Below are 13,126 nucleotides of genomic sequence, written 5' to 3'. Positions count from 1 at the left end.
GAGCCATGAATCAATATTTCATTCTTTTTATAGCTGAACAATGTTCTAATGTATGGGCAGACCACATTTTGTATATCCATTCATCACTTGATGGACATTTGGGTTGTTTCTACCTTTTGGATATTATGAATAATGCTGCTATGAATATTCATGTCTAAGTTTGTGCAGGGACGTTTTCCTTTCTCCTAGGCATACACTTAAGGGTATGATTGCTGCATGTAACAACCCTATGGCTAACTTTGAGGAACTGCCAGGCTGTTTTCCAAAGTGGCTGCACTATTTCATATTCCCTCCAGCAGTGGATAGTGGCTCCCCTAGTGATTTTAATATATATCCAGGGTTTAAAACCACCAAATTGGATGGTGTCTGAGGGGCTCCATTGCTAAAAAGGCATAATTTCTTATCCCGGATTAGATATCCAGGGCTATTTCCAAAAAACCATGTCACCCACAACATGGCTAAGGTGTAGGGTGTATGAATGGCCCCCTCAGAGCACCTTGATCACTTAGCCTTAGTTTTTTGTTTTGGTAGAGACTGAGTCTTGCTATGTTGTCCAGATTGGTCTTTAACTCCCGGCCTCAAGTGATTCTCCCACCTTGGCCTCCCAAAGTGCTAGGATTGCAAACATGAACCTACCCTCTCACTCAGTCTTTTTTTTGGGGTGGGGGGAGAATGCCCTATGTTCCAGCTTGGGACCCTCCCTCCATCCCTGCTCTGCCCTGGTCCCAGTTCTGGTGGTAGATTCTGGAGGATACCATTATTCACTATGTGGTACATTTTGATCGAACACCCTGCAGCTGGTAGTCTGGCATTCCAGGGTCAGGGAGGGGAGAGCCTTTGATGGGGAGTGCCTATGGGATTCGGCAGGGTTGGAAGACCACCCACCTCCCCATGCTAGTTCTGCCCAATCATGGCCACTTCTAATATGGTCAATAAAGTTCTCTGTGACACCGTCCCCACTAGGAACACCAGCTTCTCTGCAGTTGGAGGCAGAATGGGGAAGGAAGCCTCTCCCCCGGGACGATGGAAGAGAACTCCGATGAGCTTCACTTCTCACTTTGCATTTACTAACAGGGCACATCACTCACCTTCACTAAGCCCAGTGTCCAGTGAGGCATCAGCAGTCTCCTTGCAGGAAAACTGAAAAGTAAACATTAAAATGCCTAGTCCAGCACCAGGCACACAGCAGCCTGTTCTTCCTGGCCAGATTCCTTCTCAACTGCAAGCTCATACAAGTGGAAGCTGGAGCCTACGTACTCCCCCCGACCCCACCGCCCTCCGGTCACTCACACCAAAAATAAGGACTGGAAACCTCTTTTCCAGAATACCAGGAACCTCATGAGCCTCAGTGGTTGTGGATAATGAGCATGAAACTGGACTCATGTCCTGGGCCTTAGCCAAGGTCCCTAAGTGCTGCTGGACTTTCTGGGGCAGGCTTGACCTTTTCTGAGTTCCCTGTGAACAGGACAGGTGCATAACCTAGTGGAATTTGTGTGAATGGCACCTCTGGGAGTTCTGCAGGTACCAACCCATGAGGCAATGGTTAGTTTCCTTGGTGGACCCACACACACAAAACTTCTCTAGGTAAAATTTTCAGGATGGTTCCTTATACATATGAGCTGAGAAAGCTCCCAGGTCATTCTACCGCCTAAGAAATTTTCCCCTTCTAAAAACCCTTAACCTGACCACATTCCTGGGTCCAGCTTCAGGCAGCTTCTCTGACCCTCATCTATTTCTCTTCCCATATGTCTCTTTCTCAATCTCCCCCTTAAGTAGCAATAAGACCATAAGCTGAATGTCACACATGCATATTTTATTTGACATGTTATTAAATGCAATTTCTCACTTCCTGAACATATACATGATATAGGTATATATATGTTATCTGTGTAACTCTTTTTATCTGGGTCTTTGAAATTAAATGCCACACACTTTAACTTGGAAAGACAAATGCATGATACCACTGTGTTCTTCCAAGTCTATGGCAGACATCACTAATCAATCACTGCACTCTTTCCCCCTGAGCTGGGCACAACCTCAGAATCCTCAATCTTGCACTCCAAGCAGAGTGAGAATCAATTGGAGTTGGCATGAGGGATGATATCTATTTGCCATCCCTCGGAAACTCTTACTCAAAGCTTTCCAACTCCACCTCCAGCCCTGAATGGATGCCAGATCTTGACTACAAGACATCTTTCCCTTTGGGTGTTCATTCTCACACTCATTGTTACCCATGGGAAGCTCAATCATAATTTCCTCTGCTCAGAGCAGCTCTCATTCTCCACCTCCTTTTTTCTATTAATGATACACCATTTGTCTTGTCTGCTAGGCTGAAAAATTAGAGTTTGCAGCTTCCTCCATGTCTTTGTGTTTTCCCCTTCTCGAATCCTGCCATCCCTTTCTTACTTTTTATGTTTCTCTGATTTGTCCCTCTTGCCTAGGCAATCACAGTGCCCACTGCAATAGGCTGGACTTCGGAGGCTAGTGGTAGCAAGGTGGAAGGGCAGCTGGAAGACGATGAGCCTTCAGCCAGAAAGCCTTCCCGTCTGTCCGGGCAACAGCAAATTTTCTTTCTTCTGAGCTCCTAGTCTTTGCATTTCTTAAGGACAGAAGTTATTTTCAATATATTTGAGTGACAGGAAAAATAACCTTATCAGGCTTTGGAGTCCACAGAGGAGTTGTCAAATTACAGATCTACATTTCATTAATACATCCTTCCTTCCTTCCTCCCCTCTTTCTTCTTTCCATCAAATTATTTATGGAGTACCTCCTATGTATCAAGCAAAGGTCTCCACATTTATAAAATGGAATCCATTATGTAAATAGCATGTACCAGGGACATAGCAAGAACCGGATAAGTAGTTGGGAGAAAGGACAATTTTCAGATCCGGAAATCTGCCCAGAAATAGCCTAACCCACCTTGTGTGGAAACTGAGATCCAGAGCAAATGCCTGAGACTCCCCTGCAAGGTAGGGGCAGAACTAAGACCAGAGCCCAGGTGTTCTGGCTCCAACCTGGTGCACTGTGTGCTGCCACAAGGTGGCCTCCAATGGGAGGGAGAGATAGCCTGGTTAGGTTTCAGGTTGGAGAGGTGAGGATGGATCGTGATCCCCAGAAGCCAAAATCATGCCTTCTTCCACATTCTTATGCATGCCCATGCAATGTAGGATGGGCCTTGAGCAAAGTCTCCAGAAGGCAGCAGTGTGGATCAGAGATTCAGCTCTTAGGGCAATGTGGGGACAAGTGCCATTTCTTCTGGACTATCTCCTATACCTGCAGCAGAGGGCTTGATGATACCTCTTCCTAATGTCCCCAAGGGACAGGCCTGCAAGCCCTGCTCACACTACTGCAGACATATCAGAGGGCGGCTCACCTCATCCCATGGGCTGGGCAGGTCCAGACACTGCCTGGTGGCAGTGTGCCAATAGTGATCCTGGAATGTCACTCCCCCCATCACTGCTCCACATGGCACTCAGAATGAAGCTTCCCAAATGTAACTCCTCTGCCACACCTTTCTGGGATAACCTGGCTGAGCCCTTGGTAACTTAGCCCCAGCTTGTGGTAGTGCTCCTCAACCCCCCGCTTCTCACTTCTCTCCAGACACCAGGCGTTCACTCACCACTCTCTTGTGCATACTCTTCCCAAGGCCTGGAGTAGCTATTTGACCTTTTGTACCTGACAGGAATTCTGCACACAAAAATCCAATAAAATAACACGCCTCCTGGATTTAGAGCATGTGGGTTATACATGGGAGAAACCCAACTCCCTCCAGCAACAAGAAGAGCATTCACTTCAAGTGTGGCCAGGACCAGCTGCTCACATCACAGCATTCGTGCTTTTCTCTCTCCCCATAACCGTTAGCCTGTGCTCGTCCTGTCTTCCCGTGTGTGCTGGCCTCCTTCCCCCTGACACTACATCTGCGTGTCCAGGGAAGATGGTACAAACAGCCTCAACCTCAACTTATATCAGCCTTTTCTTTCCTTTGAGACAGGGTCTTGCTCTGTTGCCCAGGCTGGAGTGCAGTGGAGCCATCATAGCCCACTGAAACCTCAAACTCCAGGGCTCGAACCGTCCTCTTGCTTCAACCCCTGAGTAACCGGGTCTATGGACATACGCTACATGCCCAGCTAACTTTTTTTTTTTTTTTTTTTACTTTGATATAGTCATGAAATGTAATTTTCATTTCTTTTTATGGAGAAGGGACAAAGACAAAAGAGCTTAGGGGCCACAGACGTTACAATAAGTCCTTGCTTAACTGTCACAAAGAAAGAGAGAGATCCTTGTTTTTTTCAATTTTCATGTGTGAAATCTTAGGGAAAGCTCTGTCCCTGATTGGCTCACTCTGACTAGAAGGCTGGAGGCCTGTGGTCAGGCTTAAGACTCAGGCCCATCCTACCAAACATACGCAGGAAAGGGGTTTCCTGGAAGAAAGAGCGTTCTCTTTCAAGAATGTCCACCAAAACGTTTCTGCCTGCCTGAGAGCTCTTTCCCTGACACCCCATCCCAGGAGAGTGGTTTCCTAGTACCTTTCCTCGGTGGTTTGTCCTGGTATGATTGTGAGAGACTGAATCCCAGCTCACGTTGGGATGTGAGCTCTCTTGAAGGCAGACGGAAGATCTGCACTGTGGGGATGAGCAGAAGGAGGGCTGAGCCCTGCCTGGGGGTGTGAGGAGGGGACCCATCTCTGGGTCTCAAAGGCCGGAAGTCTTCCTGGGAGAGGGGTGTCTTCATGGGATTAGGGATAAGAAAGGATTCCAGGGAGCAGAAGGAAGAGGGAGGTGTCAGTATGGAAGGGAGTTGGGGAGTAGAGAAGGATGTAGCAGGAGATGTAGCTGGAAAGAGATTGAGAGGAGGGAATGGGAGGCCAGGCCTGCCGTACAGCAGACTGTGGCTTTTGTCCTGCAAGCCCTGGCTCTGGACGGGAGTGCACAGAGAGGCTGGAGAGGGCCTGAAATTGCGCGTGGAACGTTGCACACCTCCGTGCCTTTTTCTGCAGGGAAGGGCCATGGTATTCATCAGATTTCAAGAGGGGTTTCTGTCTTAAAGTGGTTAAGCATTAACAGAAATTTAAATGTATTCAAATTGCTTAAGAAAAGTGAACCATGGCCTGGAACTTAATTAAACCAGCCCCAACTCTGTGGAGGGTGGGCTGAAGGGGTGAGCAGAGAGTTACTCCGAATTTGTTAAGAGTCCAGGTGGGAGATGGTGTAGACTTTGAATAGATAATATTGGCCAAAAAAAAAGGGGGGGGGGTGGCTCGGCGCCTATAGCTCAACCGGCTAAGGCGCCAGCCACGTACACCTAAGGTGGCGGGTTCGAATCCCCAGCCCGGACCCGCCAAAACAACAATGACGGCTGCAACCAAAAAATAGCCGGGCGTTGTGGCGGGCGCCTGTGGTCCCAGCTACTTGGGAGGCGGAGGCAGGAGACTCGCTTGAGCCCAGGAGTTGGAGGTTGCTGTGAGCTGTAATGCCACGGCACTCTACCCAGGGGGACAGCTTGAGGCTCTGTCTCAAAAAAAAAAAAAAAAAAAGAACAGTCTGAGCAACAGCAAGACCCCATCTTTATTAAAAATAAAAAAATAGCCAGGCATTGTGGTGGGCACTTGTAGTCCCAGCTACTTAGGAGGCTGACGCAAGAGGATCACTTGAACCCAAGTGTTTGCGATGACTGTGAGCTAGGACTCCACAGTACTCTACTGAGGGTAACCAAGTGAGACTCATGTCTCAAAAAATAAACAAATGAATAAAAATTATTTCGTATGTCAAAGTTAAGAATTTCTTAAGGTACGAAGAGGTTTAAAGTCTCTGATGTATGCACATTTCCACATTGTTCTTTTTCTTTGAGTCCACTGTTGCCAGTTGTGCTATATTTTATAACAAACAACTCACTGTTTTTTGAATTTATTTCTTGCATTGTTCAGTGCCTAGAAAATGTCTTCACAGCACACCCAGGAATAGCAGGGCATTTTTCTTGTCTAAATCCCAACTTCGTCACCCTCCACAGCTACCCACTCCCTTCCCCAGTGCTCAGCACTTCGGACCGGCTGCCCTTTGGCATGGAGGAGAATGGGGGCACACCGTTCCCCCCTAAAGCTTCAGGAAGGCATCACCACCAGCACCAGCACCAACACCAGCACCAGCACCAGCACCACTCAAACTATGGCCTGTCACTGACCCTGGAGAACAAAGAGGGGCCTTTGAGGTCCCCGAACTCCAGCAGTAAGTCCCTAACAAGTAAGTAGGGGTGAAAGGGGAGGGGAGAGGGGAGCCACGCTGTAGGGCATGGATGCCTTCCCTGGGTCCTCAGGACAGAACTGTTCTGTGCAGCACACGACAGTGCTAATGTTAAGCTGTTACCAGGTTCAAACAACAGAGGGCAAGAGCCTTGTGCGTTCAGGCAGGAGCGTTTAGGGATTGTGGCTTACCCATCAACTTTTTTTTTGTTACAAGGTAACGCTTCTCTCTCCACCTCATTTCTTAGCAGTGCTGTGCTTGTGCACCTCCCAGCACTGCTCAAGCAGTGGAAAAGAAAAGGGGGGGAGTGAGGTGAGGGCTGGAATTTCTGCTTGCCTCATTACAGAAAAACCCATTCCGCCCCATTTCTGATATCCCACTTCTGAGAGCAAGGTGGTGTCAGGTAGGTCCAGTCTGCCCACTGTTACGGGTCCCAGGAAGAGAAGGTACAGAAACAGAGAGTAAGCAATTAAAAATACTTAGCAAGATGATAGAATGATTTTATGCCCATTAAACCTAGTGAAAAAAAATATATGGGTTTGGATATTGTATGTCTGGTCTCAGTTGTTAGCATTACACAATTTTTATTTTATTTTTCTAGCAATGCACTTTTATTATATTTCATCAAAGAATTCATCTCTGGGGGGAAAGAACTGATTCTTTATCAAATGTGGTTTGAAAAGCATTGAGGCAGAGGCAAGAGTCAGTTCCCGCTGTGGAGCTGAATCCCCTTTTCAGTCCTTGGTTTCCTCATCCATGAAATTGGGGTAGAAGGTCTTGGGATGCTCGCCAAGGAATCTTCCACCTCTGACCTTATACGAGGCTGTGAGCAGGTGAAACAAGATGAGCCTTCAGCCTTCCCCTGCAAGCCATTCAGAACAAATCTGGGTTGGCTAAACTGGAAATGGGAAGTCACTCGCACTTGGTATTGAAGAATCAGAGCTCTGTGCCCTCATCACTATCCACCTTGTCCTCACCCCAGTGCCGGCCTCATCTTTTTGTAGCTGGGTAACTACAGTAGCCTCCTATGGGTCACTCCTTCCAGTGTAGTGTCCACATTGTAGCTGTCAAAGGCATAGTTCTCACCAGATAGCTCTGACCAAGTGCCCTAAGACCTTTCAGTAGCTCCTCACTGCCGTGGGATGAAGCCACACTTTTGAGCTGGGACCACACACAGACCTTCACAGCCTGGCCCCTGCCAAGGTCTCCAGCCTTTCCCCTGTGCCTCATCACACTCTAGCTACTCCGAACTACTCTTTTCTCTCCATCTACTCGGCTGGGTCCCAGCTCTGTCCTTTGCATCTGCCTGAAATGCTTTTCTCCACCCTAGTGAACTCCTACACATCCCGCAGGAGCCAGCTCAAATATTATCTCGTTAGTGAAATGTTCCCCATGTGGCTGCCATGCCTTCCCTCATGCTCCTATAGCAATTAAATAAATCTCGTATCACTTGTCTTTGGAATATGTGTTCATGCATCTGTCTCCTCCCATTAGACTAGAATTTTGTGTCATTCTCCTCTTTATTTCAGCTCCCAGATCTCAATTGCTAACAATACTCGGTACAAATTTGAATATGTTATGAATATTTAATGTGTAATGAATATTTAATGTATTAATGAGTAAATTCGAGCTGGAGGGAGACATGGTAGCAAACTAATTCAAAGAAGTACAAAAGTCAGAATCAATGGATTTGATTTTAGAAACATAACATGGCTTTTAAGGGCACATTACGTTCCTGTTAGGCCTAAACGCAAATCCTTCCAATTTGCCTTGTGCTTTTCCATTTTTAAAGCCCTTGTACATGAATCACCTCACTTAATATTCACAGCAACCCTGAAAGGTAAGTGGTTTTATTTTCATTTTAAAATGGCTCAGAAGGTCAGAGAGGTAAAGGGACTTATCCAGAGCTGTCCAGCTCAGAAGTGGGGGAGGGAGGCCTGAGACCTTGACCTCAGGTGTTCTCCCACCCCTCAGCTGACCTATCCCCAAGGCCTCTGAGCTGCTAGAGGAGGAGGAGGCCGGCAGAGAGGGTGCAGGGAGCTGGGCTCTGAAGTGTCCATTTTCCTCTGTACCTTTCTGTCCTTTCACCTTTCCTTATTCATCTCCCCCGGCCACCTGTAGAACTGAGTCCAGGAACACCTGCCTTGTACAGTGAAGCTGCTGCCCATCTAAAGAAGCTGGAACTGGAAACCGTGAAGGCTGCTGGCCCCTGGCCCTCTCTGCACATCAACATAAACAAGGTGCCCAGGGCTGGGGCTGGGCTGTGAGCATGGGCTTGGCGCTCATGTCAAACCTCTGATCGTGACCCTGACCTGTCCCCAAACCCCATGCCTTTGCCCTGGAGGGGCTTCTACACCATCTTTCCTGACACTTCTGCTTGGAGCGGACATTTACTTACCTCCCTTTTGGGTGAATTAGGCGTTAGGCATTGCCTTGATGTTCTGGCCAATAGGCCACATCTGCTTATTAGTTTCTCTCCCTTCTAGAGTGAAAACTCCAGGAGGGGGCGTCCACATTTACCTCTTTCCGTTTTTTACCCCAGACCCCCTCGACAGTGTCTGGCACGTGTTAGGAGTAGGTGTTCAGTCACCACTTGCAGACGGAAGGAAGAGAGAAATTAAAGCAGGGAGGGAGGGCAAGACGGGGTAGGAGCTAAGCTTGCCTTTGGCTAAAGCTATTCTTACATCCAAATGGGCAGCTTCAGAGAAGCCAGAATTTATCTTAGAACTGTGAATGTTGGTGCTGGATTCAGCCTGTTGTTCAGTTCAACCTTCTCAACATCTGAGACCAGAGTAAGGAAATGACCTTCTCAAGGTTGCACAATCATGGATTCAGAGGCTGAAGCCTGCACCCAAATCCAGTGCCCTTCACCCTCCAACATGCTTCTTTGTTTTCTATACAAATATTTCTCAGCTTTGGCACTGGCGACATTTTAGCCTGGTAATTCTTCATATGGGGGTCTGCCCTGTGCATTAGGGTGTTTCTCTGCCACAACCCCCTAGGTGCCAGTAGCAACCCCCATCCAGTTGTGACAACCAAGTGTTCTCCCTAAAGGGCAAAAGAGAACCACCGTTGTTCACATATTTTAATTTTTTTGAGACAGAGTCTCACTCTGTGCCTTAGGTAGAGTGCCGTGGTGTCATAGCTCACAGTAACCTCAAACTCTTAGGCTCAAGACATCCTCTTGCCTCAGTCTCCCAAGTGTCTGGGACTACAGGCACCTGCCACAACACCCAGCTATTTGTTAGAGACAGGGTCTCACTCTTGCTTAGGCTGGTCTTGAACTCCTGAGCTCAGGTAGTACACTCGCCTCGGCCTCCCAGAACCTAGGATTATAGATGGGAGCCACAGTGCCCAGCCACATATTTTAATTTTTTGTTTTGTTGTTGTTGTTGTTGTTTGTAGAGACAGAGTCTCACTTTATCACCCTCAGTAGAGTGCTGTGGTGTCACAGCTCACAGCAACTCCTGGGCTTAGGCAATTCTCTTGCCTCAGCCTCCCGAGTAGCTGGGACTACAGGCGCCCCCCACAACACCTGGCTATTTTTTTATTGCAGTTTGGCTGGGGCTGGGTTTGAACCCTCTACCCTTGGCATATGGGGCCGGCGCCCTGCCCACTGAGCCACGGGCGCTGCCCCACATATTTTAATTTTTAAAATCCCTGGAGAAATATTCTTCTTCACTCATGGTTCATTTCTTCCATCATAATGCTTAGCTTTGTCTTTCTATGGGAGGGAATAGGAAGAGTTCAGAAGAATTGGCTTGGGAAGTGCCCCTTCTTAACCTGCAAAGCACGGGAAGCTTGCACCTCCTGCCTTCCCTCCCCCTGCCATCTGCTTGCCACCCGACCCCCACCAGTCCCTCTGCATCGCAGCCTTCAGGTCCATTGATCATTGATGCCTCACCCTCAGGTTTAACTTTCAAAGCCCTGCCCACCTACTTTTGCTTCCACACTTCCCTCCTGGTGGCCAGCTGGAAAGACTTCCCCCAGCAGGATGCCACTGACATTCATTCCATCAACAAATCCTTATTGCACACGATGCTGAGGATTCAGCCCCATTCCTCATGTGCCCCCAGACTGGTCTTCTTGCTCTTAGTTTCCTGTTTTTTAACTTTTCTTCTACAGTACACATGATAAATGGTTTTAATGGGTGCATACCCAGAGTTTGACAAAAATCTCAATATATTTTGCAAGGAGATACAGCATATAGTGCAGCACAGAATTCACAAACTCTGTAGTAATTTGTAGTTGCCATGAGTATTGGTGGGACATTGACAACAGTGGCTTGCTCTGGGTAAGGCCTACCTGAAACCCCTGTGGATTATTAGACTTGTCCCTGGAGTTCAAGCTGTTACACCTCACCATGCAGAGAAAAGCAGCAGTAAGCAAGGAGTACAGAGTGATGTGACTGTACACTTAACTTCACTTTGTCATGTCCACATACATGACAATTGCCATCACAATTACTTCACACTGTGATTCTTTTTTTTGTGTGTGGAGACAGAGTCTCACTCTGTTGCCCTCAGTAGAGTGCTGTGGCATCATAACTCACAGCAACCTCAAACTCCTAGGCTCAAGAGATTCTCTTGCCTCAGCCTCCCAAGTAGCTGGAACTACAGGCACCCACCACAATGCCTGGCTAGTTTTTCTATTTTTACTAGAGATGGGGTCTTGCTCTTGCTCAGGCAGATCTCAAACTCCTGAGCTCAGGTGATTCACCTGCCTTGGCCTCCCAGAGTATTGGATTACAGGCATGAGCCACCATGCCTGGCCCACACTATGATTTTTTATCATTAATAAAACATTCCTTGCCACAGACCTCACTTCTAATCATGATGCCACCACAATTGGCAACCACTGCCTTTGGTAGCTTTTTAAGGTTTTGTTTCCAGCTTCAAGGATCAAGAATCTTCTAATTCTTCTCAAGTTTGGATAACTTCCTATTCTTGACTGAATGGTGAGAAATAATTCACTGGCTGGTTCCAGATTTAAACTAGGGCCGAGAGCGGTGGCTCATGCCTGTAATCCCAGCACTTGGCAGATGGCTTGCCTGAACCAAAGGTTCAAGACCAGCCAGAGCCAGAGCAAGACCCCCATCTCTAGCCAGGCATTGTGGAGGGCAGCTGTAGTCCCAGATACTCGGGAAGCTGAGGCAAGAGGATCACTTGAGCCCAAGAGTTTGAAGCTGCTGTGAGCTGTAACACCATAGCACTTTACCAAGGGTGACCAAGGGAGTCTCTATTTCAAAAATAAATAAATAAGTTAAATTAAAATAAAAATAAAAAACAAATCCTGGTTGGAACCAGGATTATCATAGAAATTTAAATCTCATCAGATTTCAGATGTGCAAATTGTTTGTATGAACATTTAAATATGCATCTGATCACTTCTTTATCCCTAAATGATAGCCCCAAACAGATGGACTGTTTCTAAGTATAATAATATCAAAGCCAATTGTCTTTCCCCCCCTATATTTTGAAGTATGCATTCCAACTATAAAGTATCTTTCCACAATTCAAATTGATTGAACACAAAATATAAAATATGGTCATGCACAACATTCTTGGAGCCATTCTCCAGGCTGAAATTACGGTCTTGTAACCCAGATGTTTATCTCCCAAAGAGATGCCTTTTATACAAATCCATATAATGATGCATAAATTTCCCAAAATTTATATTGGCCTTCACCTGAGTCAATTCATACAGAGGAACATTACTGCTCTTGTTTTGCCCAGATTGAACAAGAACAAGCCAGCTTGAATTTTATGTCCAGAGAAGCAATTTAGAATTAATAAATTTTAGGAGAACATCAATGCTAAATTCTCATCCTTTTCTTATTTTAGCAACATTCCATTTTTTAAAGTAGGTCTTAGGTTATTACTGTCAACATAACTACATCCCCTTAAGCAATTGTCAAAAGCCTTAAATGGGCTTCATAACCAATTTAATTCCTGTATCCCAGCATGCCATTCCAAAAAAGTAAATCTAATTTTAAAATTACCTTTTCATCCACCAATGAAAACAGCCATCCATTTTCATAATGTAACAGGATTTGCAAACACAAGAAAAATTATCGTAAGCTTATATTATAAACTTCACCTTTCAAAATAAATGATACTTATTTGCTTAAAGGAGAATGCTAAGTCACTCAGGATAATGACCCCAGTCAAATGAGCCAGTTTTCTGTAAATCCAACTTGATGGCTCAGAATTGAACATTAGTGCCCTTGCATCAGATCTTTTTTTTTTTGATACATCTTCTTTTCCAACCGTCTAACATGAAAGTGATTTTCTTATCATTTTTTCTCATTTAATCCTCATAAAAACCTTATGAAGAAAGGAACTAAGATTCAGAGAAGTTAAGGGCAGCTAGAATGGCTGAGTGGTCAAGTGCTCTGGCTTTGGAGTCAACCCAAGTCACCATCCCTGGATGTGAATCTTGGCTCTTCTGCTTCTTCCTGGGTGACCCGGAGCAAGTAACTTCCCATCTCTCTGCTTTGTTTTTCTCATCTATAAAATGGGGATAATGAGAGTACCTGCCTCCGAATGGGATGGTTGATGAGATGATTCGATGAGATGTGCATATGAAACTTGCAGTCAATGGCTAACACATGAGAAGGTGGCAGTAAATGTTGGCCATTGTCATTATTTTTCTTTTTATCATCATCATCACTATCTTTTTAAATGGTGCAAGTAAGGGAAAAGCTGATCTCCACATCCAGATCTTACTATTTCATAAAGTCGATGAGTTCGGTTTGCTCTGTGTTTGGAGGTCCCACTGGGAAACTGTATACTATGTCTTCTTTTTTTTTTTTTTTTTTTGAGACAGAGCCTCAAGCTGTCCCCCTGGGTAGAGTGCCATGGCATCACGCTCACAGCAACCTCCAACTC

The 13,126-nt window shown here is 46.2% G+C and overlaps 1 protein-coding gene across 1 annotated transcript in view; it reads left to right on the top strand.

Moving 5' to 3' along the window:
* Window positions 1-13,126, top strand: part of EPB41L4B (erythrocyte membrane protein band 4.1 like 4B) — a 146,010-nt gene that overhangs the window by 95,104 nt on the left and 37,780 nt on the right. Inside the window, exons 16-17 of the mRNA XM_012802452.1 lie at window positions 6,007-6,236; window positions 8,358-8,476. Of these exons, the coding sequence (XP_012657906.1) occupies window positions 6,007-6,236; window positions 8,358-8,476 (349 nt within the window). The remainder of the gene's footprint in view (window positions 1-6,006; window positions 6,237-8,357; window positions 8,477-13,126) is intronic.

Source organism: Otolemur garnettii, unplaced genomic scaffold (genome assembly GCF_000181295.1).
Source record: "Otolemur garnettii isolate 467f Iridium unplaced genomic scaffold, OtoGar3 scaffold00014, whole genome shotgun sequence".
Classification (NCBI taxonomy): domain Eukaryota; kingdom Metazoa; phylum Chordata; class Mammalia; order Primates; family Galagidae; genus Otolemur; species Otolemur garnettii.
Note: the sequence above shows the minus strand (reverse complement) of the source record. Positions and strands in the feature narration are given on the sequence as shown.